Genomic DNA, 26,423 nt, shown 5'->3' with positions numbered 1-26,423 from the left:
TGGGGGTAGGAGAGAGCTTTTACAAGCTATGACTTGATCTTCTCACATAGTGTGCATTCTGCCTGTTCATCAAGTAATGACATCTCTAGTAGACCAACTACATTTCTGTTTCTGGGTTAAATTCCTCTCCCCTCCCCACCCACCCCCTCCTTTCTCCCTTCCTTCCCGTTTCTCCCTTCTTTTGTTGGAGTTAGGGCTTGAACTCAGGACCAGGGTGTAGTGCCTTAGCATTTTTGCTAAAGGCTAGCACTCTACCACCTGAGCCACAGCTCCACTTCTGGCTTTTTGGTGGTTAATTGGAGAGTCTCATCGACTTCCCTGCCTGGGCTGGCTCCGAACCATGAACCTTAGATCTCAACCTCCTGTGTAGCTAAGATTTACAGGCATGAAATTCCAGTGCCCTGCTATCTGGACCACATTTCTGTCATAGGAAAAAAAAAAACAAAACAAATTAATAAAACTAATTAACAGAGATTTATTTAAAAACGAACTCCCAGAAGCCTCAGGATGGATGCAGCTGTAGTTTAGTCTCCAACACATGATTTCCTGTCTGCAGAGACTTGAATTCTGAATGACAGCCCCTAAGCCTTGCATGGCCCCAGAACGGTAATGGGGAACAAGTCATGGAAAGCCCCTTTATTTATGGAAGAAGGACTATGCTCAAGAACATCAAGTCAGATGACACTGAAGAGTGAATAGTCAAAGAGTGGAGGTGACGTTGGACATGTTACTTGTCTGAAGCCAAGTTTTTTCATCTGTAAGCAATCATGTAGCATGATGAGTTGCCTAGGGATGAATTTTGATAGGAAATCATACCTGTAAACAGTATCATGTTTGCTACAGTGACAGTGCTCAGTGGATATAACTTACTATTGTTGCTTTGAGGTAAGTGGTAGAATGTAGTTGTGTCTGGGGAGCCATTCGGTGTTCTGGTGCTCTGGGAGGAGAAACACCAGAACTTTCTCAGTGTGCCATATTGTTCTCAGTCTGTCTTGTCACCTGAGGAGAATAGCATCTTGAAAACAGTCATTGAGTGGGGAGGGGTAAGCAGGAGAAAATGAAGGAGGGGGTAACAGTGTTTAAAAATGAATGTGCTCATTACCTTATGTAATTGTAACCCTTCCCCCAACCCCTCCATTCATCACCTTCACAGTAAATTAAAGAAAAAAAAACCCAGTCATCCTTGGAGAATAAACTAGCAATGCTCAAGCAGCACCACAGCTAAGTCAGTACTTTGGACTGCTGTGAGGACATGGTGATTTTCTTTGTTTATTTCTCTTAAGTTTCCCAGGTGATTTGGAGGGGCAGCCAGGATTGAGAATGGTGGATTAGAGATTGTCTCCTTTTGTCGTTCTCTTTGATGTTTTTAGGATTATGTGATAGCATAGGGTGATTCCTTTCTCTTGTTTTTTTTTTTTTTGGGTCCGGTTTTGGGGCCTGAACTCTGGGCCTGGGCGCTGTCCTCAGCTCTTCAGCTCAAGGCTAGCGCTCTACCACTTGAGCCACAGCACCACTTCTGGCTTTTTCTGCTTATGTGGTGCTGAGGAATTGAACCCAGGGCCTCAGGCATGCAAGGCAAGCGCTCTACCACTGAGCCACCTTCCCAACCCCTTCCTTTCTCTTTTCTTGGCTTTACAAACTTAACTAATAACATCTGTACAGAGAGTTAGAGTTTATAAAGTGCATCTGTGACCTTACTAAAGTCTCACAGTCATCCTTCTAAAAAAAAATCATCCCTATCTTGCAGAAAAGGTAGTTGAAGCTCAATGAAATGCATCCAGGGGATGTGGACCAAGGCTCCGCCTCTCAAGCCATTTGCTTTCTGCCACCTTTCCATGGAAAGGTTCAACCACCTTTAAATACTTGGGAGGCTCTACCCATGTAGCTTTCTGAGCTGTGGCTGGAGGGGTATCCTCTATTTGTCCTGGCTCGTGACCATATTGCCACCCTTAGTTTTGTGCTTTGACACACTGGTTATAACTTGTTGCAATGTAGTAAACCCTTTCTTATAGCTACTTCTTTTAGGTTAGGAGTGGCCCCTTCCTTTCTTATCTTTATTCAGAATCAGTCCCTGTCACCAAGTGCTTGTAGTACATGGGTTCACTGGCAATCTGAAGTTACCTTAGAGCACTGTCATCTGAATCTAGGCCATTCCTCAGAACTTGAGAATGAGGGACCTTTAGACTTGATCTGCCCTGTGTTAGGCCTGGGTAAAGGGGCTCTGAATCTAGAGTGGCATGCTTTTCCCTGTGACCACATACCAGTGCAGTGTTGCGTGGCTGTCATGAGCTGTCTTTTCATCCTAGATGGGAGCTTACTCCCTTTTCTCATCTTTCCTTTTCCTCCAGTACCATTCCTCTGCAGAGGATGGGTTGGGTGGGGTGGAGGCTATTCCAGGCTTAGTGTCCCTAGTGCATCTTTCCCCTCCTCTAGTGGGTGCGCTGTCTGGTGACTTCTCATTAGACTTTGTGCTTAGAAGCCAACAGCCTCCCCTCCGAGCTGAAGACTGGGAGGAAGCACATGTGCCGTTCACATGGCCACTTCACCTCTGGTGCTGCTTTTCATGTGGCAAGTCTTGTGCCATAGTCACCCATTCTCCAAATCCCATCCTTTATATTGTAATTTTTTATTTTTGGCTGGGCCTGGGACTTGAACTCAGGGACCCAGTGCTGTCCTTTGAACATCTTTTGCTCAAGGATAGTGCTTTACCCCTCGAGCCACAGCTCTACTTCTGGCTTTTTGGTGGTTCATAGAAGGTAAGAGTCTCAATGACTCTCCTGCCCCGGCTGGCTTTGAATTGTGATCCTAGATTTCAACCTTCTTTGTAGGTGTCAGCCATTGGCTGTCCACTTCCATGTTTTTGTTTGTTTGTTTGTTTTTTGGTTGTTGTTGTTGGTTGTGGGGCTTGAACTCTGTGGGCCTGGGTGCTGTCCCTGGGCTCATCAGCTCAAGGCAAGCGCTCTACCACTTGAGCCACAGAGCCACTTCCAGTTTTCTGGTGGTTAATTGAAGATCACAGTCTCATGGACTTTCCTGTCTGGGCTGGCTTTGAACTGTGATCCTTAGGTCTCAGCCTCCCGAGTAGCTAGACTTACAGGCATGAGCCACCTGCACCTGGCTTCCATGTATTTTTAATATACATGATTAGTGATGATGAATCAGACAAATCATTAAAATATGAAGCAATGCCATCATATAAATGCATTTTATAAGACTGAAAAGGTAAAGATTGAGAAAAGTGTGGTTTTTATAGTTTTCTCAGAGAATATAGTTGAGTCATACTAACCACCAGAAGCACAACAAACCTCTTTTCTGAAGCCTTTCTTGTTTATTTCTAATGGGAAAAACATGAGAGAAAACAGCTAACAGCATATGCATCCACCCCCCAAAAAACAGACAACAAATTAACTGAAATCAAACCTTCTTATTGTGCATCAAAGCAAATGTTTTATACGCAGTGTCCATTCCAGGAGGGACCTGGCATTCTTCATCAGAGCTGAACTAAATTCAGTTATGTCTCTTGCCACTGCCCCCTCCACTCCTGTGGAATCCCCCCCAATCTCTGGGACTAAGGCACTGCACTAGTTGCTGTGCTAAGCTGCTGAATAAGACTTCTACTGGGCAAGACTAACTAGGCCCCTGGACTTCCTCAACCCTCCTAAGTAGGCACAACCCTTTCTGTGTCAACCGTTTGGGAAGCACATCACCAGCTGAAGGAATGTAAGGAAGAGAAATCTCAATGCACACATATACCCAAAGCTCTTCTTTACTGACTCTCTTACCCTCACAATGGTGATTTCTTTTCACTTCAACACCCAGTGGACAATTGTTTTGTCTGGGGATACTAAACAGACACAGAATAATCTAATAACCAGTTGTTAAATGTAGCTTGGTGAGTCTTAAAAGCTGCCTTCTCCCCCAAAGTGTAGTCCAGCTCCCAGTCAGTCGTAACAGATTCCTGTGAGAGGAAATCACCAAAGCACTGTTGAGTTGTCTTCCCCCAGGTCGGGTGATAGTGAGGGGTGTCTGGGAGCAGCCAGTGCCTTCTCTAGAACCCTGAGTGCTGCTTTCTCTTGCCTGGGGCTCTGTGGGAAGAAAGGACCTCAGGTCCAGTTACATAGCTCCAGCTGTGTAGATTTTACAACCGCCATCTTTCCTGAGCTGTGATTCTAACCCACTGTTTGTATTTAAGATAAAAATGTTATCTCTTTGAAGGATTGAAAAAAACGTTTTGAAATTATAAAACCCTGCAAGTATTTTGGTATTTAGAGCCATTACTGAGAAGAAGATTGGAGCAGTGGTTACATTTATACATAGTAATACATACAAGATTTAAGCCAATAGACAGTTTAATATTTTTCCAAATGGAAACACTATACCCAAATTTTGTAAAGCAGACTCAAATATATAGGACTAATTTGAAGAAGGCCTACATTTCATTTTTCATGGAAACCACATACTTGAATAATTTCAATATTAGAGTAGCAAAGCTGCTTTTTATAGATGGCAGTGATGATCAACTTTAGAAAAGCTGCAGTAAGAAGCTTTAGTAAGTAAAAAAAAAAAAATCATAGACAGCAAATCAAAGCCACATCAGATGTGACTCAGACATAAACCAAACTGCCCACTAGATAGAGTTTGGGTGAAGATTTGGGCTGGCAGCGTTGTGCCTACTTAGGAGGGTTGAGGAAGTCCAGGGGCCTGTTTAGTCTTGCCCAGTAGAAGTCTTATTCAGCAGCCTAGCACAGCAACTAGTGCAGTGCCTTAGTCCCAGAGATTGGTGAGGATTCCACAGGAGTGGAGGGGGCAGTGGCAAGAGGCATAACTAAATTTAGTTCAGACCTGATGAAGAATGCCAGGTCCCTCCTGGAATGGACACTGCGTATAAAACATTGACTTTGATGCACAATGAGGAGTTTGATTTCAGCTAATTTGTTTTTTTGTGGGGGGGTAGATGCATAGGCTGTTAACTGTTTGCTCTCATTTTTTTTTTCCTATTTCAAAAAAAAATTAGAGCTTTTAGAAGAGAGGTTTGTTGTGCTTCTGGTGGTTAGTATGACCCAACTCTATCCTCTGAGGCCTGTCATTATCTCTCTATTAAGACTAGGACTAAGATAGGTCCTTGCCTGCTTGTCTCCTGTCTCCCTATTTTCTCTTGAAGGCAAATTCCTCTGCCTGTTTTTGAAGCCCCCCTTCCCTGAATGGAAGAATTCCGAGGTTTCTTCTTTCCATCAGCTGTGGCTTTCATTGTCAGATCCCGGTAGCATCTTTTTTTTTTTTTCTCCTTTTAACTCAGCTTTGTGTAGTGGACAGTCGTCCCTGTTAGTTGTCCCTTCTCTTGTAGCCCTTTTGATTCCAACTCAGCTTGCTCAAGATGACACAAAGCAAGCCCTCTCATTTGCCCCAAAGGACATGTCCCATTGCTTTCCCACAGTGGTTTGCACATGGCTTCCATCTTCTTGGAGGTCTCCCCTCTTACTTGTAGATGCTACACATGCCTCTGTTTTCATGGGGGAGGACATTTCAAGGCTTGAACTTGGTGCCTTGTGTTCTCAGCTTTGTTACTCCTGGCTGGTGCCCTACCACTTGACCCAACCCTCCAGTCTGAATTTTATTGGTTACATGCAAATGGAGTCTTACAGATTTTTTTTTTCCTGCCTGGGCTGGATTTGAACTGCAGTACTCCAGATTTCAGCCTCTTGACTAGAAGAGATAACAGGTGTGAGCCCCTGCTGCCTGGTAATGGGATGCTCCTTTCCTATGGCATGCCCTTTCTTACTAGATGGTGCCCGCTATTCTCAAATGATGGTTCTGTGCTCTCCTCATTTAAGTTGCCCACTTGGATTGCTTTCCTGAACACCAGACCTAACCTTAGCCTTGTGTGGGATGATGGGAATGGGTGTCGTAGACTCAGCCCTATTCAAAACTCTGTAGCCCCCAATTTCTTCCTCTGTTCCTTATTTTATTAGCCTCCTAAGCTAGACACTGAAAACCTGGTTTGATCCCTGGCTTTCTGTCTAGTGCTCTCAGTCTGGGGTTACCAGACACCCATTTCTCTCCCAGCCTGAGTCAGCCACAGGTGTAACTACTAGTGTTAATGATGTCTTAAAAAAAAGTGGTCTAGTTAAAAAAAATGAGGTCATCTTCTCTTTTTGTCTAGCTCACATTCTTTTATTGGCTTTGGTTTTGAGTCTGCTAAATGAGGGGATATCAGGCCACAAGCCACCCATTCACAATGGAGAAAGGTGTCCAAGTGCTTCTGAGAGACTGAGTTGGGGGCACGGAAGAAGCTGGATTTGGCGATGTGGGTGACTGGTGGCCTCTGTGTGGTGGAAGTGTATATGGTGAAGGCTTTCCCTGCACCTTGCTGCCTCCTCTGTGGGCCTGTTCGTGAGGTGGCGCCTGTGCCTTCTTCCTAGTCACTGATAACCCTTCCCTCCTTCACTGTGTCCACTGACATTCTTTGATTCCACCTCAGTCTGAGTCTCAAGTCTTAGAAAACATATCCAGATGGCTTTTATATCAACTTCTTGTGATTCAAGATCTAACCGATCAAGTATGATAGTTCAAATTAAGTTGAAAATCTGTGCCTTTTTCATCTCTGTTATTTTTTTTTTCCATTAGCTTAGTTACCATCAGTTTATTATAAAAGGGAGATATGGAAATTATTTGCATGATGAAAGACCTCAGAACTTCCATGGAATGGGCAGCTTCACAGGATGCCATTTTAGTGATGTATTCACTCTACATACTTCCCAAGAATGTCACCATCCCTAAATAAGAAATAATCCTTGTCATCTAGAACTACTTTGGTGCCTCCATTTTCTGGGAGAAGAACTTTATCACCCACTTTCACACTAACTGGCTGAATCTCTCCACCCTTTCCTTTAGAGCCCGATCCCACAGCCACTACGGTGGCTTGCAATACTTTTCCTTGAGACTTTTCTGGAAGCATAATGCCTCCTTTGGTCACAGTTTCAGCTGCACTCCTTTCGACCAGCACTCGGTCAAACAGAGGAATGAACTTCCTAAATGCTTGTCCGGCCATGACTCTCCGCGGTCGCCACTCGGACTCTGCTCTCACGCCGACGCTGCAAGGAGAGACCTTCATCTCTGTTATTATCATCTTACTGGGAAACACCATAGACAGCTTTTAGTTTTTGGCTTGCTTTATCTTTCTTTGCTTCTAATGCCAGTGATCTTTCTCTATTCTGTGAAACTCTTCACTTAACTCTTGGGACTTCATTCTCCTGATTTTCTTGGAGTATCTTGCTGGCTTTCTGTATTTGCTCTTTGGAAGCAAGTCAATTATAGTCCATCGTCACTATGGGGCAATAAATGGCACCTTCTGGAGCGGGTGATTAGCAGTATACCATAGTTTGGATTCTGCTGTAGGGAAGATTTTTCTGTTACCTGTTTTGGTCATTCAGACATTTAGTTAATGTCACGATAGATGCATTGATTTTACATGGTGGATTCTAATCCATGTTATTTCTTTCATTGCTACAAGTGTTCTAGCTTTGGTTATTGGGAGCCTTTAGTTGGTTCCTGGCTCTCTTCACAGGCAGACTCCTTGTCCTAGAATCAGCCATTTCCTTAGGAAATGCTGTTTCTGGGTAATGGTTGTGGTCCTGGAGAACAAGAACCATGGGCTGTGTCTGCTGCTTGATAGGATGGATGGTATCCGTGCTTCTGTGCCTTTCCATAAACAACTGAGAAAGATGCACAAGTACAAACCCAAGTGTGTAAAGGTAGTTACTTAACCTGTCTTTATGCATATAAACTAAACATGAGTTCATACTAGAGCCTTCTCTTCCTGTTTGTGGATAGCTTTGCACTCACTGTGAGAAATGTGCCTCCTACCACATTATGTCCATCCTGCTATTCTTGAATTTTCAACTCTACCCTATCTCTCTCATCAGGGCTTCTATTACCTCTTTCTTAAACAGATAATGAATCCAGAAGATGTCTTGCAGCTTACATAAAAATTTAGCATTTTAACAAAATTAGTTTAAACCCAGAAAAATAAAGTTGGCTCTAATGGCACACATTTGTAATACCAGCCCTCATGAGGTTCAAGTAGAAGGATTGAGAGTTTGAGTCTTACCTGGGATGCATAGTAAGAGCCTGTCTCCCAAAACAAGATATATAAAGAAAATTAGTGTAAACCGTACTGTAAAGTTTGAGACAAAATTGTTAACTATTTGCTGGGGGCTAGTGGCTCATACCTGTAATCATAGCTACTCAAGAGGCTGTGATTTGAGATTTCAATTCAAAGCTAGCCTGGACAAAGGTAGAAAAGTAGAAAAGTCTGTGAGACTCTTAACTCCAATTAAGTAGCAAATAGCCAGAAGTGGAAGTATGGCTCAAGTGGTAGAGCATCAACCTTGAGAGAAAAAGCCAATTAAGAGTGAAGTTTTGAGTTCAAGCCTCAGTACCGGCACACGAAAAAGTTAACTACTTTATTATGTAATATATATCATCATAGAAAATATGAAAAGTAAGACGAGCACTTGTAATTCTCTCCCAGAGATGAAACTGGATATCCTAGTATGTTTCATTTTTAAAACTTTTTCTCTGTATGTATGGGTCTGTGTTCATAGTTTTAAACACCCATACCTTAACTGTTTCCAGCTTTTTTCACAATACAGGTGTATTGTTTAGATTATGATTATGTCCTATAGTTGTGCTGTAATCTCAGATGCTATCTTATTCTTGATGTGTTGCTGTTACAAACCTGGTGACTGTTTTCTTAGGAGCCTTGGCATTCTGTTCTAATGGTTTCCTTCAAATATACTCTAGAAAGTAGGGTGACCAGTTGAGAGCACTTGAAGGTTTTCAGTACATGTGTCTACATTAAACATCTGTTTTTACACTGCTATTATTCTGGGACGTACTCTCCAATACCTTGGAGATCGTGTATGTCTTTATAGGGATTATGAGAAGTAGTTTTCTCTCACAGCCAGGAACTCATGCAGACTTATTTATTTGCATAGAGTATTGTGTCAAAGAATGCACTGCAGTATCGTGGAAATTCCCAGCATGACGCCCAGGAGTTTCTGCTGTGGCTTTTGGACCGAGTTCACGAAGACCTCAATCATGCCATAAAGGAGAGTGGCCAGCCTCCTCTGAAGGTGAGGATGCGTGCTGCCTAGGGCACGCAGAGCAGGGAGCAGCTGGGAACCCAGGAAGAGGAGTGGAAAGTCCCCTCCCAAGCCCTACTTGCTGCACTTAGTTAATAGGGTGACATACACTAAGCTCTTGGTGATACGTACAGGGACATTCCACCTTGTGTACCATGTACTTCCATTAAGGTACATTAAGATACTGTCCTTGAGGAACTCAGACAGAGTTGGCTGAGGGGGAACCATTTGCTTTGTATTCTAGTAAGATACATTGAAACACATACACATACACAATCAAAAGGGGAATTATGGTTGTCTCTGCTGGTAGAATTGGCTTTGAGCATAGAAACTTAAACCTCCTAATGTCCTTACTAGAACTATAATGATTCATACTCAGATTCTGTTCATGTAGCCCTTACTGTGATGGCCAAAGTGGTTTATATAGTGGGAAAAAAATTGAGACTAAAGAGTTACTTAGCCAGGTGCCGGTGGCTTATACCTATAACCCTAGCTAGTCAGGAGGCCGATTTCTGAGGATTGTGGTTCAAAGCCAGCCTGGGCAAGAAAGTCCATGAGATTCTATATCTCCAATTAACCACCAGAAAACAGGAAGTGGCGCTGTGGCTCAAGTGGTAGAGCGCTCGCCTTGAGCTGAAGAGCTGAGGGACAGTGCCCAGGCCCAGAGTTCAAGACCCACGACCACAAAAACAAAAACAACAAAAAAACCCCAAAACAAAACAAAAAAAAGTTACTTAGGTTATAAAGGTTTTGATTCTCCTCTGTGCTTCACACTTTAAATTTCTAGTTTTGCTAAGTTGCTAAATTATTCTGGTTCAAGATCCTTTTGTGCTGAGTACCACACTGTCATGATTATATGTCTGCGGCTGATGCCAGCCACGGTGAGACATCCTCAACGCCAGGCCCCAAGCATCGCTTCTCTTGTATCCGGATGTCTTGTACACTGCCCTCTGCATGTGGCAGCAGGTGCTCATAACTCGTGAAGTAAAAGGACATGAAAAGTTGAATCTCATGTGAGGCAGAGTATGATTAGGTGTCAGAATGAACAGCACAGCTAATAGGTGCTGGAGAATTTAGACATGGGGACAGGTTGGGACTTCCAGAGTGGTTGGAATTATGTCGTGGCAAGGTTACAGTGGGGCTTTGAGGGGCCTGCTGGGGCAGGAGAGCTGCCTGGATTAGAGGTGGATGAACAGGGTTAGCGGCAGAGTCTCTGGAGGTAGCCCACAGGCTGTTGCTGTTCTCTAGTTCCTGTAGCAGCAGGTGTCTGCACCGAAGCACCTCCTCCAAATACAGCTTGCTAGGGAAGTCTCTTTAGGCTCATCTTCAACAAGAATTGCTACTTCTTTTTTATAGCCTCCATCAGAGACAGATATGATGCCCGAGGGACCATCTTTTCCTGTGTGTAGCACTTTTGTACAAGAACTTTTTCAAGCCCAGTACAGGTATGAGCAAATAAAATGTTTTCTTGTTTTTTTTTCTGTTTCACATATGATTTTAATGTGTCTTATTAAATTTTTATTTTCAAAGATCTTCTTTGACATGTCCTCACTGTCAGAAGCAGAGCAACACTTTTGACCCTTTCCTCTGCATTTCTTTGCCAATTCCTCTGCCCCACACAAGGTAAGAACAGACTTAGTAAAGTTTCCTCGGTAGGCTCCTGTAGATTGGCTGGCTTATTTAGATATCTAATAGGTTTGATGCTAATTTGAACACAGACATTGTTAAAGTTCACACATCTAGGGGATAGAGACTTTACGTGGTACTTCTAGTTGATTTATTTCTATTGTTTCTCAAAATTTCCATGAATTAGGCTGTTTTAAGGAACATTTACAGGACAGAACTATGACTATGTTAGATTTTTGTTTTATGAAGATTTCCTTTTCTAAAGATCTCTTGATTACTGTTGGATAGTTCTCAAATCCAAGTGAATGTTTCCATGTCTTCCAAATAAAGGTATTGGTTAGCTTAGGTGTTTGTGTGGGTTTCAGGTCAGATTTGTTTCACTTCTTGTATATTTTAGTGACTAATGAGAAGATCTGATTTGATCTGTACAGGCCTCTCTATGTCACCGTAGTGTATCAAGGGAAATGCTCCCACTGCATGAGGATTGGTGTGGCTGTACCTCTGTCTGGGACTGTCGCTAGACTTCGGGAAGCAGTATCTGTGGAGACAAAGATCCCCACTGATCAGGTAATTACCCTGCTGAGACAGCTTCACTCAAGCTTCAGAAGTGCTACTTTCTGATTTTCTGGGATTTCTTACAAATCTCTGCCAAATATATTTGAGATTGAAAACCATTTGCATTTAGTGTTGAGGGTAAAAAAAAAAAATCAAGACCCAAGAGAGTAAAATATGTAGAAAAGATTTTTTATGTTTCCTTTCATTGTCTATACACACAGACACAAACATACCCAGTAACTTGAGCACAGGTTTTTTTTGTTATTGTTGTTGTTTGGTTTTGCTTTGGGTCCGGTCATGGGGCCTGAACTCTGGGCCTGGGCACTGTCCCTCAGCTCTTGAGCTCAAGGCTAGCACTCTACCACTTGAGCCACAGCACCACTTCCGGCTTTTTTCTTTTTGCTTATGTGGTTCTGAGGAATTGAACCCTGGGCCTCAGGCATGCAAGGCAAGTGCTCTACCACTGAACCACCTTCCCAGCCCTAGCACAAGTTTTTTTAAACAACCTTTAAACTCTGGTCTGAGTTTTCAGGGTGAGCAGTTACTGTAGAGTGGGCCAGCTGTCATCTCAAGACATGGAGATATGTTTGAGGAAGGAAAAGCTGTGGCCTTACATGGAGACCTTGGAGCTTTTCTCAGTGTATGATGACTGAACCCTTTGCAAGTCACTTCTGAGGATGAGTCTATGGCCAATGGAAGGAGCATCCTGTGGTGATTGATAGAGAGGCTTAGGAAGCAGTGACTGTAAAGCCTCTTTTCCATTGCAGTATTGGCAGTGGACATCTTGCCAGTTCTGTGTGCAGTGCATGTCCATCTGTGGTGCTTGGGTTGAACCCAGGACCTGCTGCATGTTGTGTAAGTGCTCTACCACTGGGCTATACCCTGTTCCATGTCTTAGAGGAACTAGACCAGCGTCTCTGATCTTGTTTAAATAAGGGAAAGTTGTATCTCCCTTCTTTGTTAGAGATGGGGCACTTTTGGTAAGTGGTTTATATTTAAATTCAAAATACTTTTGTCATGTTTATGACGACATTATTATATACAGTTCTTACTCAATACACTATTATGATTTTTATTATTATTATTATTTTTTTGGTCTGCATGGGGCCTGAACTCTGGGCCTGGGCGCCGTCCCTCAGCTCTTCAGCTCAAGGCTAGCGCTCTACCACTTGAGCCATAGTGCCACTTCCGGCTTTTTTCTTTTTGCTTATGTGGTGCTGAGGAATCGAACCCAGGGCCTCATGCATGCAAGGCAAGCGCTCTACCACTGAGCCACCTTCCCAGCTCCCACACTATTATGATTTTTATCTGAAAGACCTTCCTTCCTTCCTTCCTTCCTTCCTTCCTTCCTTCCTTCCTTCCTTCCTTCCTTCCTTCCTTCCTTCCTTCCTTCCTTCCTTTCTTTCTTTTTCCTTCCTTCCTTCCTTCCTTCCTTCCTTCCTTCCTTCCTTCCTTCCTTCCTTCCTTCCTTCCTTCCTTCCTTCCTTCCTTCCTTCCTTCCTTCCCTTTTCCTTTTCCTTTTCCTTTTCCTTTTTCTTTTTCTTTTTTTCCAGTCCAGTCCTGAGGCTTGAACTCAGGGCCTGATACAGGGTCTGGGCACTTTCCTTGAGCTTTTGTGCTCAAGGTTAATGCTCTACCATTTGAGCCATAGCTCCACTTCAGCTTTTTTGGTAATTATTTGGAGATAAGAATCTCATGGACTTTCCTCTACAGGCTAGATTTGAACCATGATCCTTAAGATTTCAGCCTTCTGAATAGCTAGGATTATAGGCATGAGCCACTTGGGGAAAGACATTTCTTATTTTGGATTTACCAAGTAAAAGATAACTTAGAGCCTAAATAGTTTTTCCCTATATAGCTTCTGGAAGCTACTATGTACACTTGCATGATTGCATGATAAAGGTGTTTTGTACTTTGGCCTCCTATGACCTCAATTTGGGAAGGTAAAACAAATACGGTCAGCAGTGTTACCCTAATACAGCAAATCTGTCATGTTTTCACAGGCCAGGTACTGGCACATTGATAGTGTTCACATTCTTCCTGCTCTGAAGAGCCCCTTGACTCCTCTTCCCTCCAGGATGAGGCAAGATAGAGGAGGCAGGCTGTGGTAATGTCCAAGACAGATAAGATATATGTCTAAAGTTTTGCTGCTGGCTTTAAATGGGTGGAATAAGTATAGCTTTGCTTTTGACCTCAGTTTGCTGGACAATGAATTGTACTTGCAAGTTTACCAGCAGAAAAAGATCATAGCCATTAAATTAATTAGAAGGGAACATTTTCCTGGAACATTTTTCCTCGTCTATGTCACCAGCCCTTTTCAGCTCATAGTCTTCCAGAATGCTAGTACTGGTGGGGAACCTTAGAAGTGCAGGACAGTCTTCCCCTCCTTATTGTTGAAGGAGGCCCATAGAAGCCATGTGCCTGGTTCAGGGCTGCAGGGCTGGTTGGTGGCTGACCACGACTGGGAACCTCCTTATCTATCACAGTGCTTTTCCCCTGGTCACTGCTGCTGGGTGGGAAATGAGGCTCTAGATGTCTGCAGTGTTCTGCCCCAGCTCCGCTTTCTCTGCAATCTGTAAAGTGCCTAGAAGTCATTGTTCCCATTTCACATGTACAGCCAGGAAAGGGAAAGGCACTCAGTACTCAGGACTGCAAGCTTTAACACTAGTGTTCATTCAGATTTTCCTCTGTGAAAATACTAGTTAGCTTAGTAGTAACTACCATTAGTTTCTAAAGGTGGAATTACTTGTTTAGATTGTTCTTTACCTTCATGGGTGTTTACTTCGATTGCCTCTTGCTAGTGCAAATATATCTAGCTCATTCTCTTTAAGAGTTTCATAGTATTAGTAGGTCTTTAGTGTACTAATTATTCTTATTGCTGGTCATATGACTTGATTTCATTTTTTTCTCTAATATGGATGTCCATATTTGTTTGGCATTTTTAACTTGAGAAGAGGAAAATGTAATGATATATAAAGAACGTCAGATGTGGATTCTCCTCTCTCCATGGGGCCTGAATAGTGTGAGTCTTGAGACTTTCTTTCTCTCCCTGCTGTAAAGGCAAGGGGGTTAGGTGCTGCTTCTTGCTCTGTTTTTTATTCCAGCTTAAAGCAGTTATGCATTTAGTGCTGTGGAGTTCTGAAATCAGAGTGTAGTAAGTTACAGAATTAGGCCAGATATTGTCCTAAGATTCTCTCACTAAAGGCAAGTATAATCATTTCATAGCACTCTGAGAGCACTACCAACTCCTGAGAAGTTTCATGGTACAATTGGGAGATCATTGCATGTCGAAGCTCCAGTTTTATGCAACTGTTGACATTTTCCCCGTTTTTCTAGATTGTGTTAACAGAAATGTACTATGATGGGTTCCATCGTTCCTTTTGTGATACAGACGACCTGGAGACTGTCCATGAAAGTGACTGCATTTTTGCCTTTGAGACTCCAGAAATATTTAGGCCTGAAGGAATTCTCAGTCAAAGAGGTAAAGGCACACTTGTTTCCATAATGCACCCGAGTGTGCAGAGCTGACCACTGTTTATCCCTTCAAGTATTCTGTGACAGTGCAGTTCTTTTTCAGGATTATAGTAAAGGTACATACTGCTGTCTTTTCCATTTTCATTTCCTTATGTCTGTCAGTTTTCTTGTGTCCAGTCAAATCCCTATTTCTCTTGTAGCCAGTGGTGATCTTTTTGGACTCCAAACCTGACTCCTCTGTATTGAACATCTGACCCTTCAACTGTTCATTGTATAATTTTCACACATTTTGATATTGCATAAAGGTGCTATCTGTCTCTCCTTATCTGCGCTTTTTTGTAGCTACATGTGCATGTGTGTGCATATGTGTGTGTGCCTGTATGTGCATGTGCTGGTCCTGGGGCTTGAACTCAGGGCCTGAGTGCTATGCCTTGAGCTTTTTTTGTGTTTTGCTCCAGGCTAGCATTCTACCAGTTGACCCACAGCTACACTTTGGGCTTTTTGGTGGTTACTTGAGAGAAGAGGTTCAGGGAAGCCGGGCGCTGGTAGCTCACACCTGTAATCCTAGCTACTCAGGAGGCTGAGCTCTGAGGATCATGGTTCAAAGCCAGCCTCCAATAAACCACTAGAAAACTGGAAGTGGCACTGTAGCTTAAGCGGTAGAGCACTCACCTTGAGCTAAAGAGCTGAGGGTCAGCGCCCAAGCCTAAAGTTCAAGCCCCAGGACCAACCAAAAAAAAAAGGAAAAAAAAGAGTCTCAGGGACTTTTCTGTCTGGGCTGACTTCAAACCACAATTCTTAGATCTTAGCTTTCTAGTAGGTAGGATTATGGTTGTGAGCCACCAGTGCTGGGTTGTGTTGATATATATTAATAACAAATCATATGTTGCTTGATTTTTATGTTACTTATTTATTCATAGAACTCTGCTAATGTATACTTTTTTGGAAGCCATTTTTACTTTAGTCTCTTTTTTGGAGTTATTATGATATTGATAGAAAGGGGCTTCTTTTGTCCTTCAGCTGGAGTATTATTTCATTAGCTGCCTCCTTCCAGAAGATAAAAAACGTAAATGGATATTCAGTCAGGCATTGACTAGTTGCCTGCCCTGTGCTGTGTGCTGATTGAGTAATGTGATTGACTATAGGAGACTCTGAAGTCCAGTCTCTGCCTATGAAACTTGGGTCTTGTTCACTTCAATGTGGGTTGGTCCATTTGGCTAGTCATGTTCTCATAATGGCTTTGTCTAGGAAGGGGAGTTTTATCTTTTGTTTCAGGGACAAAAACCTGCTCTTGGAACACTGTAGATCATTCCAGATATTCTTGTTTTTATTGTTTCTTTTTAAAATCCATTTCATGGGCTACTACTGGGTCTTACTTTAAACTCTATTGCAGATCAACTCCATAACTTACCCTTCTAAAACTTGCCTAATGTTTATTGAAGTAGAGATTTTTGGTTTTCAGGTGTGAGATAGGTGAGACTAATTTGAAGGAAATAATGGATGCTGTAACCTGTCTTACTAGCTTGATGAGTAATCAGTCTCATGCTGGAGTATTTGTGCCTATTTTTGATTGTAGTTTATATAATGACAATTTCTTATTTTTTCCATTAGGTCAGTTTCTTTGTAATGAATGAATGAAAGGAATTTCAAGGAGATAATGTGAGTTGTTTTTAATCTTTTCCAGGCATTCACTTAAACAATAATCTAAACCACTTGAAATTTGGCCTGGATCATCATAGATTATCTTCCCCACTACAAGCAGCAGCCAAGCAGGGGAGGATGGACTTGCCCAGCTCCCGAACAGGAGGTGACAAGATTGTCCTGCTGGTGTGCAACCGAGTGTGCACGGGACAGCAAGGGAAGAGGTGAGAACTAGCCTGTTTCCCAGTTGCTCCAAGACACAGGGGTGAAAATACGTACTTTTCCTAGCTGAATTTATGTATTGAAGGCAGGGTCTCATATAGCTGAGGCTGACCTTGAACTTCTGATCCTCTTGCCTTCACCTACTGCCTAGTAATAGTTAATTTTTGATTCTGAGACTTAGAGGAACCTATGAATGAGTCCTCCACATAAGTGGACTGAGAATCTGAGTCAGAAGTGGCTATTAAAGCTTTTGTACTTTTGAAGGCTAATCTCATGTCTGATTTAGTTAAAGCACTCTTGAGGCCTTAACTATTTAAACTTGAATGAGTTACTTTCTTAACAGCTCAAAAAACAATTCTTGGGCTGTAGCTGTAGCTAGAGTGGTAGAGTGCCAGGCTAGCAGCCATAAGGCCCCAAGTTCAAACCCCACTATCTTCTCACCCCTCTCCAGTTCTTAACATATCTACTTGGATGGTACACTTCTCAGTGTCATGCCCCAGGCTGGACTCTCTTTCTTCTCCTGTGAAACGGGCCCTCTAGGTTTCCTGTCTTGGCCCTTGACACCACTATTCAGAAATCTCTCCAGTCTCCCAGTTGCCTTCCCTGAGAATTTATTGGCATTTCAGACTTACCGTTTTGTTTTTTTTTTTTTGCCTGTTCTGGGGCTTGAACTTAGCCTGGGCGCCATCCCTGAGCTCCTTTTGTTCAAGGTTAGTGGTATACCACTTGAGCTGGAGTGCCGCTCTGGCCTTTTCTGTGATTAATTAGAGATAAAGAGTCTCAGGACCTTTCCTGTTTGGGCTAGCTTCGAACCACAATCCTCAGATCTGGGCCTCTTAAGCAGCTAGGTGTGAGCCACCAGCATGGAGCTCAGACTATTTTGCAAAGTAATTTTTATCACAGTAGTGTCACCTGTGTTATTTCAGGGAGAAAGGATATCATTTTCTAATATTTGTCAGGAAGGATAGTCTGTATAAAAGTGAGCTTTCTAAATTTTCGAGATAAGTCCCTTGGGTGGTCAGTAATGTAATTGTAAAATTGTTGATGTGATTATTTATGGTATTTATGAACAAAATTGTTACCAGGCACTGTTCTGAGCACAGGTGATAGAGCAGCGAGGAAGATAGCTAGGGCCTTGCTCTAGATGGCCAGCCTCCTAGTCAGGACAGGCTGACCTTGGACAAGTGAGCATACCTCACTTACTGTGTTGACAGTATCAACACAGACCAGACAGGTAGGGTGTGAATGAGGAGAGGCTGTGGGTCTGTACTGGAGGAGGTTGCAATGGAGGAGGTTGGAAAGGCTTCCTCCCAGAGGGAGGCTGGAGGCTACAGCCAACGCAGGCAGTCCTGTGAAAAGGAGTGAGCCACATGAACATCTGGGAAACACAGCTTAGACACTGAGGCCGAAGGAGCTTGGCATGGTTAAGGCACATGGCAGGCAGCTTGCTGTCCCACATGAAGTGAAGGAGACCTGTGGAATTGCTGTTATGGCACAAGTCTCTTTAGAGTTAATGTCTTATGAATGTATGGTCGGGTACATGGAATTCACTTCATATCACCCAGGTTTTCAGGAGGTAAAGTTCTTCTGAGTGAAGAGCTAGGTGCTTTTAGGAGCAGGTTTCTTGGTGTTCTCATGCCTCTGTTTCAGCCTGGGCCTGAGTCAGCTCGTCTGCTAGATCATGCATGCATTCATTGAGCATCTGCTGTTTTCTACACAAGGGCTGACTGGGCTACCAGGGTAAACAGATGGCAGTTTTATTCTCATGTAGCATGTGAGTGGTAAGGCAGATTATCCACCTGGGGTCATTGGTACTGTAGTTCACAGGATGACTGATGATCCCTTCTCCAATGGAGAAGGGACCATCACTGCAATACAGAGCCAGGAGGAAGGCAGGTGGCATCAGCCTGCCTGGAACCTGGGTGGGGGAGGAAGACATTGAGGATCAGCATGCTGGTTTCAGTAATGCAAGCATGGATGGAAGTGGAGGCCAGGCCAGTGGTCCTTGCCTTCATCTGTAGGTTAGATCACTGGCTAGCTCCTGAGAGGTCTCGGTGCTGGGCTACATTCCACACTGATTTCATCAGAACCTTTGAGGCTGGATTTGGGCATCAGTTTTCAGTGCTCCTGTGTAAATGATAATGTGCAACAGAAGCTGAACACCTCACAACTGCCTCTGAGGCTCTGGGACATGGGAACCCCAGAGAGAGCTTTAGTTCTAGAGCAGCTCTCAGTCACTTGTTTGCTAGTGCCTCCCTTGTATGTCTACCAGCCTGTGGGGCCTCCAACCACGTCCAGCCTTACCTGGTATCTTCTGTGTCAGCCCCCTGCACATGCCACCCTCTTGCTGGCTCTGCTGACCCTGCGCTTGCTGTCTAGCACCTGCTCCTCTCCAGGCCCTGGGGGTAGGAGCTACATGGTTTTGTTTAGAAGTCTAGCTGTTGTGGTCTTCCTGTTTAGAGACTGCCCTAAAACCAGTCATAGTGTGATTCCATTGAATGTGACATGACAGCCTTGAAGGGCTTGAATTCTTGGAAGGTAATGACTGTGTGTTGGTGTGTGGTAGGTTTGGACTGCCTTTCGTCCTGCACTTGGAGAAGACAGTGGCATGGGACCTTTTGCAGAAGGAAATCCTGGAGAAGATGAAGTATTTCTTGAGGCCCTCAGTTTGCATTCAGGTTTGTAGTGTGCTGATATTCCAATAGAGCATGCAAGCACCCCAGTGAAGAAATACTCACTGTGAGAAATCTATTTGGTTCAAATTCTCAAATATCCCTCCTTTTATGGAAGGAGCTGACCACCATAAGGTTTCCTTAAGGGCTATATAATCTTTTATAGTGTTTATTTAATAGTGTTTGGTACAGAATCAACTTGGAGAAGTTTTCGAATCTCTATGTTGGTGTTTTATACATATTATTACTGGGTTTAGGTGTCCACAGAAGACTATATCATGTGAATATTCAGTAAAGCAATATATTTTTAGATCTACATAACATTTGATATGTAATTGAATTTGAGCGATCATATGTGGTTATTACAGAGTGACTCAGCCATATAGCAGAACATTGAAGAGGAACATTTTGAGCATGAGCCATTTGCCACTTTTGGTCTGTTTGGAAATGCCCTTGGTGAGGAACCCAGCCTAATTCTCATTGGATGCTTGTTGCAGGTGTGTCCATTCAGTTTGCGTGTGGTCAGTGTTGTGGGCATAACGTACTTGCTGCCCCAGGAAGAGCAGCCCCTGTGCCACCCAACAGTTGAAAGGTAAGCAGTGAGGCAAACCAGAACTACTTATGGACTTTGCACATGTATTTAATCAAGAGTGATATCTGCTGTTTTTCCTATGTAATGGTATTTGTTTCTGTAAGTTCATTTGCACATTAAATACTTCAGTTTTGGTTCATATTGAGTGGGAAGTGTTTAATGATTTTTCTTGAAATCAGAAAAGCCACAGTTTACTCACATTAGGAAAATCATGTATGTAATAGATCTACAGATAAATTATGCTGTCATAGTCACCATGATGGAAAGTTTGCGGAGTAGCATTCTATCAGGCCTCCATCCTCCTTGAAACCCTTACTTGGTGTCTGGTGGCCTCAAAGGCAAAGCACAAGTTCCACAGCAGAGGAAAGTGTCCTCTGTAACTCCATGCTTCTCTCTGGCCAACCTTGCTTTCCTCTCCCCCCTGCCCTAAGCCTGCCTCACATCAGAACTCATGGTTGTTTGCGTATGTGACAGCTTTAACCATGTACCTGTGCACCTACCTCTGCCAGGAACCCCTCTTCCCCACACTCTGCTGCATCTGTGCCTCCTATACACTTCCATGATGTTCACACTAGTCTGATATAAGGTGATAGAGGGTGTATGCATGTGATTCGTGTACACGTAGGTGCATGGGGAAGTATGAAAACTCACATTGGTCTTCTTACAGAGGTTTTCCCCAACAGACATTGGTGCCTGCCTACATTTCAGGACTGACATAGTTTTGTTTCAAAGCTCCCTATTTGGGTTTAGACATGAAAGTTAATAGATGAGGAAATAATCCAAAATACTGCATGGCATAAAAAAATGATGAGATGATAAAAATGAGCTGTGTGCGTGCTTAGTTTTCCAGCAAATGGTGAGGACTAGTCATCAGATGGCGTAGCCTTGTGAAGCATGCAGGAGGAGGAGGGCATGGAGTGTTTGGCATGGGCACAAGCAACTAGGCATGTGTCAGGGGAGGGATGTGAGGGCAGATGATTGACCAGAATCTTGACTCTGTCTTTAGGTTGGGGAGAAACTGAGAAAAGTTGGAAAGGTGATAGAGAATATGCCAGTGACTAGATGCCTTACACTACCATACTGAATTTTCTTTTGTCTCTTCATTTGCATACTGTACCTTTTAATTTATGTATTTTTTCAGTTTACTTGTTAACTAGGTATTAAATCTGAAGTTATCATCTATGAACTTGTTCTGATGAGGAATAGAAGATTTTCCACAATCACCTGATTCCAGTTAGAGAACATATTCACATTTCAGTAAAAACTTGCTTTTAGAAAATAATATGTGACTTTTCCTCCTGTTTCTGTAGGGCATTAAAGTCTTGTGGACCAGGCGGCACAGCTCATGTGAAGTTAGTAGTAGAATGGGACAAGGAGACAAAAGATTTGTGAGTATATCTATATTTATATTATATATATATGTATATGAATACTTAGTATTCAGATTCATTGTTTTATGATCATTTTGGCTATGCACCTTTGAGCTGTCAAATTTGCTGAAACATAGCTCTTTTTTTCTTTAACAAGTCTGTCTTATTTTTAGCTAAGTATCTAAATCTGTTGTTAATTCATTAAGAGGTTTATTATTGCTTTTCCTACACATTCTTCCTAGTCCTAGAACCTTACAACACTTATTTTCTGCTGAGAGGGAAGCTGAATTCATTAAGTATTACTTCAGTTTTGTTACAGGCCCATCAATTTTAGTAAGCTATGTCGAACATATGCTCTAAGATACAAAGGACAAGAAACATATGATTTAATCCAGTACAGTTCATAGACATTGCCAGAAAAACCAACTACCAAGTTTATAAAATAGCATTGCAAATGGAGAGCTTTTCCAGAATATTATGGTACATGGAAGCTGGATGGCTGTCTTCCACATTGACCTTTTTTGTTATGAGGTCATAGCCACTTTGTATAGCTACAGTTATATTTTTTTTTGTCTGTTTTGCAAGATGCTCTCTGTTAACTGCTCCCGCTGTTTGCAGCTTGTTCATAAACACAGAAGATGAGTATATCCCTGACGCGGAGAGCGTCCGTCTGCAGAGGGAGCACCACCAGCAGCCTCAGACCTGCACTTTATCCCAGTGTTTCCAGCTCTACACCAAAGAGGAGCGGGTGAGAGGCGAGAGTACGGGCAAACACCCCACCCACACCGTGCGAGGCTGGATGATGACCAGAGCCAGCGATTCTGCCCCAGACAGTGCGCAGGAGTGGCATCTTTGCATATGCTATAGCCAATGTGGTTCCTTTTAGGACTTCAACCAGAAGTACTTCAAACTTCTGATGAAGTATAGTACTCTAGAAGCTAAACTTGTAAATTCTGCATTTTTCTATTAGCTAGTCATGAGTAGTATTTGTTTTTGTTAATTTGCTTAAGGTTAGAAATTTTATTTTCTTTAGTAATGAAAACAATGCTTCTGAACCTAGCACTTTTGTACTAAGAATACAGGTGTCAGCTATCATTCCCCCTTGCTTCCCCACCTTCCTCACTCTGCCCCTATAACTTGAACTTGGATCTAGTACTCTAACAAAAGCACACATCTTGCAATACTTGTAAAGGGTTTCTGTATTCTCACTGAGTTTTCTCCCTAAAGCTGTTGCCAGCTAGTTCCTTTAACAATACCCTTCCTTCCTTCCTACCTTCCTTCCTTCCTTCCTTCCTTCCTTCCTTCCTTCCTTCCTTCCTTCCTTCCTTCCTTCCTTCCTCCCTCCCTCCCTCCCTCCCTCCCTCCCTCCCTCCCTCCCTCCCTCCCTCCCTCCCTCCCTTTTTCTCTTTCTCTTTCTCTCTTTATGTTAGACATAGGGCTTGAACTCTGGGCCTGGGCGCTGTCGCTCAGCTCTTCAGCTCAAGGCAAGTGCTCTACCATTTGAGCCACAGTGCCACTTCTGGTTTTCTGGTGGTTTAGTGGAGATAAACGTCTCACAGACTTTCTTTTTTTTTTTCTTTTGGGTTCGGTCGTGGGGCCTGAACTCTGGGCCTGGGCACTGTCCCTCAGCTCTTCAGCTCAAGGCTAGCGCTCTACCATTTGAGTCACAGTGCTACTTCCGGGTTTTTTCTTTTTGCTTTTGTGGTGCTGAGGAATTGAACCCAGGGCCTCATGCATGCAAGGCGAGCGCTCTACCACTGAGCCAACTTCCCAGCCCCTCTCACAGACTTTCTTGCCCAGGCTGGCTTTGAACAGCAATCCTCAGAAATCAGCCTCCTGAGTAGCTAGGATTATTGGTGTGAGCCACTAGCCCCCGGCTTAACAATACTTTTTCTTAATTTTATTTTTTTAATTCCTGTTCAGTTCTGGGCTAAAATAGTTGGCTTTGAAACTGGCTGATTGCAGACTGTGGCATGCATATATCCTGTCCCTTTTAGCTCTTATAAAAAAATTGACCTGATAGATGTTTGAGAATGCCATCGAGCTCAAGAGGGAGCAGATCTACTGGACACCATTGGTATCCATGGAAGATCTCTCACAGCCTACAGTAATTAGTTCATGCTAGAAAGATGGATTTCAATGGTGGCTTAAACATTTAGATGTTTAACAAATACCTACTATGTGCTACTACCTGAGTAGCCAGTGCACTGGGATACACAGGGATCAAGACAGACACCATGCCTACTCTGTGTTAGACTTAGAGTCAAGACAGACAAATGTACTTATTGTGTGCTGGGTAATGAATGATGTATTGGGATACACAGGAGTCAACACAGAGTACCTACTGTGTGCCAGGTAGTCCCTGGTACACTAGAATACACAGGAGTAATGATAAGACAATACTTCTGTCCATGAATGGCTCACAGACCATGAAAGGTTAATGAAGAGGAGAAGAAGGTCTTGGGGTAGGATGAAGCCTGGCATAGCTGAAAAACAGAAATAAGACCAGTGTGGCTGGCTCATTCACTATCTCAGTAGATATCGTAGGTTCTTGAACAGTACTTGGCACCCTGGAAAGTGTGCAGTAACTGTGTGCTGGACTATGTGAGCAGTCTGTGGGAAGTTCATGAGCATTGGGCCAAAAACAGCAGTAGGAGTTCCAAGAGGTGCGTGTGGCTTTAGCAATGAGCTGTGCGGTTGGGCTCTGGGTCTAGCTATCTGCAAGCTCAGTGTTTTGGTCAGCAGGGCCACAAAGGCATGAGACACTGTCATGCTGGCTGATGGAAGCTTTAGAAACACACCCTGTTTTCATGGCTTTCTGTGGTCAGGTTAGGATGGCAAACGGGGACAGAGCCAGATAGAGCAGAGGAAATGGATTGTGCCTGGGAGTCATGACCTTGGCAAGTGTATTGTGACTGAGGAAGCCTGTAAAGAATCTGATGTCTTTCAGGCTCATGGAAGATTTGTGTGGATAAGGGGTTGGCCTTTACTTTATATGAAAAGCACAGGATAAAGACTGGGAATGAGTGATCTTGTATTCATATGAGGAACACCTCCATAGCAGACTGCTGATCTCTGGGCCCTTTATTGCCAGGTAGGGGCAACCAGACCAAGGGAGGCTTGGAGTGTGGACTGCTTTTCAGCCTAGGCATTTTCAGTAACTGTACAGGTCAGAATAGAAAGCAAAGCAAAGAGACACTTGCAACACTCCTACTGTGTCTTTAAAATACATTGGTGTTTAAACAAACAGAAACATGCCTTTACTACAAGCACCAGGGTGGTTGGGAAACATTAATACATCACACAGAGACATGAGCTTGCCAGTGATAGTTTGATCCCCTTCTAGTCTGATTTCGTGCTTCCCTCTCCCCCTACACACTGGGTCCCCTTATCAGGAAAACACTCCTTGGTCCCTTTTAGTGAAATGACCATAAACTTTGTCCAAGATTCTGTCCTTGGCTCCTTTCTCTTCTTTCCCGATGGGAATGTCTTCTATCACAGGGCTTTCCTTTCCTCCTTACATCTGATGTAGCTTCTGAACATGGAGGAATGTACGAATCTCACAGGTTCATACCTTGAAGTAGTGTACCACCATCTTGAAGAGATGACAAATGGATCTGACAGCAGGAGGGAGAGGTCGTCATGAGGTGACAGATGTGCAGTGGGGATGGTATGGAGGAGAGCAGACAGGCTGAGAATTGGCAGGGAGAGAATTTGGGTGGATGTGGAGTGAGACGAAGCTAGAAGGATTTGAGGGTTTGGGTAACCCCATGTTTTCACCTTTAGAGGGCAGCGGTTGGGTTTGCTGCAAGAGGACATACAGGTGTTTAAAAGAAGGGTTCATGTTGGTTGGAAGATGCTGAGTCGGGTGTGGGGGTGTGCTAGGCTTGGGGGTACTTGTGTGACATCTAACATTCTCCTTGGTAGTTGTTCTCTTTGTGGGACGTCTGGTCAGCAGGTATCAGGTGCTGATGCTGGCCAGGGCCTGTTGTGGTGATGTTGCATTGCTCTCCTTGTGCAGCCCAGAGGGACTGAGTGGAGGACATTGTTGCTGTGACAGTCTCCCGTCTGTTAAGTGGAACCTAACCCCAGCTTCATTGCTTGCTTCCAGCTTGCCCCGGACGATGCCTGGCGCTGTCCGCACTGTAAACAGCTGCAGCAGGGGAGCATCACGCTGAGCCTGTGGACGCTGCCCGACGTCCTCATCATCCACCTCAAGAGGTTTCGCCAGGTAAGAACATGTGCTGTCCTGGCTCCCGCCATCCCCGCTTCCCTTGGCTTCCTTCCCATCACTGTTGGACCCGGCTAGATATGTGCAGACACAGGTGTCTCCACCTGGGGCCATGTTGTGTTCTCACCCTTTACATCCTGAATGTTGCAGTTCATACTGCAGATGTTTTATTACTTCATGCTTGAGGGTTTGTGTTAGGCATTCATGGAGTTCCTGTGGCCTGGCTGTGTAAGAAGGTTTGTGTGTGAAAGATACAAGTGTTTCTAGGGAAGATGGAAGCCAGGTGCACACACAGTCGTGGAGTGGACAGTGTAGATAAGGGCCTTGCCTGGACTACAAACAAGCCAGCGGGACTGCACTCAGGTGGCACATTGGAGAGAGAGGGGTGGTGGAGGGTGGTGGTCCAGGCAGACTCTGGGTGTGTAGGATTCTGTGGGGGCACTTTAGCAGTGACACAGCACTGCCATGTCGGGATCTTAGAAAGATATTTCTGATGGCTACATACAGAGCAGAAGAAGCTAGAGGGAGAGTTGGAGGAGCCTTCGTGCATCTGGAGAGGACTGCTGATGGCTTGGGCCATATCTCTGTCGTGGCGATGGATAGATGGATGGGAATGGCTTGGGAGGAGGCAGCAGAGGTGGCCCACAGAGTGACACTTGGGCATTTGCTCTGCTGGGCTTTGCAGGTGGACAGCCGGCTGAGGGTTCAAATGCCAGCCATTTGGGTTTCTTTCCTCTTACACAGACCGGTTCCTTATACTTGCTGTTTCTTCTGATGATCCGTCATCTCCTTCCAGAGCCCCAAACTCAAAGCTGCAGTGCGTCTGTGACTTCTCTCCATTGCTGTTCTGGGGGCAGGCCCTTCTGCAGCCTGGCTGAGCCTTTCTGTTGACTCCTG

At 43.8% G+C, this 26,423-nt stretch overlaps 2 protein-coding genes across 3 annotated transcripts in view; one reads left to right on the top strand and one right to left on the bottom strand.

Annotated features, from left to right (window-relative positions):
- The window catches only part of Usp31 (ubiquitin specific peptidase 31), a 65,221-nt gene that overhangs the window by 23,214 nt on the left and 15,584 nt on the right, over positions 1-26,423 (top strand). For both annotated transcript variants that reach the window (XR_006148906.1, XM_042689834.1), the window contains exons 2-12: positions 8,997-9,134; positions 10,500-10,588; positions 10,674-10,766; positions 11,201-11,336; positions 14,661-14,805; positions 16,483-16,663; positions 19,228-19,339; positions 19,831-19,925; positions 21,236-21,313; positions 21,914-22,043; positions 25,407-25,526. Coding sequence is in view for 1 of the 2 variants with exons in the window: in XM_042689834.1 (XP_042545768.1) it covers positions 8,997-9,134; positions 10,500-10,588; positions 10,674-10,766; positions 11,201-11,336; positions 14,661-14,805; positions 16,483-16,663; positions 19,228-19,339; positions 19,831-19,925; positions 21,236-21,313; positions 21,914-22,043; positions 25,407-25,526 (1,317 nt within the window). In the remaining variant the exon portion in view is untranslated. The remainder of the gene's footprint in view (positions 1-8,996; positions 9,135-10,499; positions 10,589-10,673; positions 10,767-11,200; positions 11,337-14,660; positions 14,806-16,482; positions 16,664-19,227; positions 19,340-19,830; positions 19,926-21,235; positions 21,314-21,913; positions 22,044-25,406; positions 25,527-26,423) is intronic.
- Positions 6,667-7,100, bottom strand: LOC122116182 (10 kDa heat shock protein, mitochondrial-like). The gene has a single exon (XM_042689835.1). It carries the CDS (start codon positions 7,046-7,048, stop codon positions 6,740-6,742), a length of 309 nt encoding a protein of 102 aa, XP_042545769.1. The 5' UTR covers positions 7,049-7,100; the 3' UTR covers positions 6,667-6,739.

Source organism: Dipodomys spectabilis, unplaced genomic scaffold (assembly GCF_019054845.1).
Source record: "Dipodomys spectabilis isolate Male_0828 unplaced genomic scaffold, ASM1905484v1 ptg000127l, whole genome shotgun sequence".
NCBI classification, from domain to species: domain Eukaryota; kingdom Metazoa; phylum Chordata; class Mammalia; order Rodentia; family Heteromyidae; genus Dipodomys; species Dipodomys spectabilis.
The sequence above is the reverse complement of the archived record's forward strand: the minus strand, read 5'-3'. Positions and strand labels throughout refer to the sequence as shown.

Bases quoted from the DNA above. Each gene is read 5' to 3' on its own strand.
- LOC122116182 (XM_042689835.1), bottom strand. From the start codon at position 7,048: ATGGCCGGACAAGCATTTAGGAAGTTCATTCCTCTGTTTGACCGAGTG.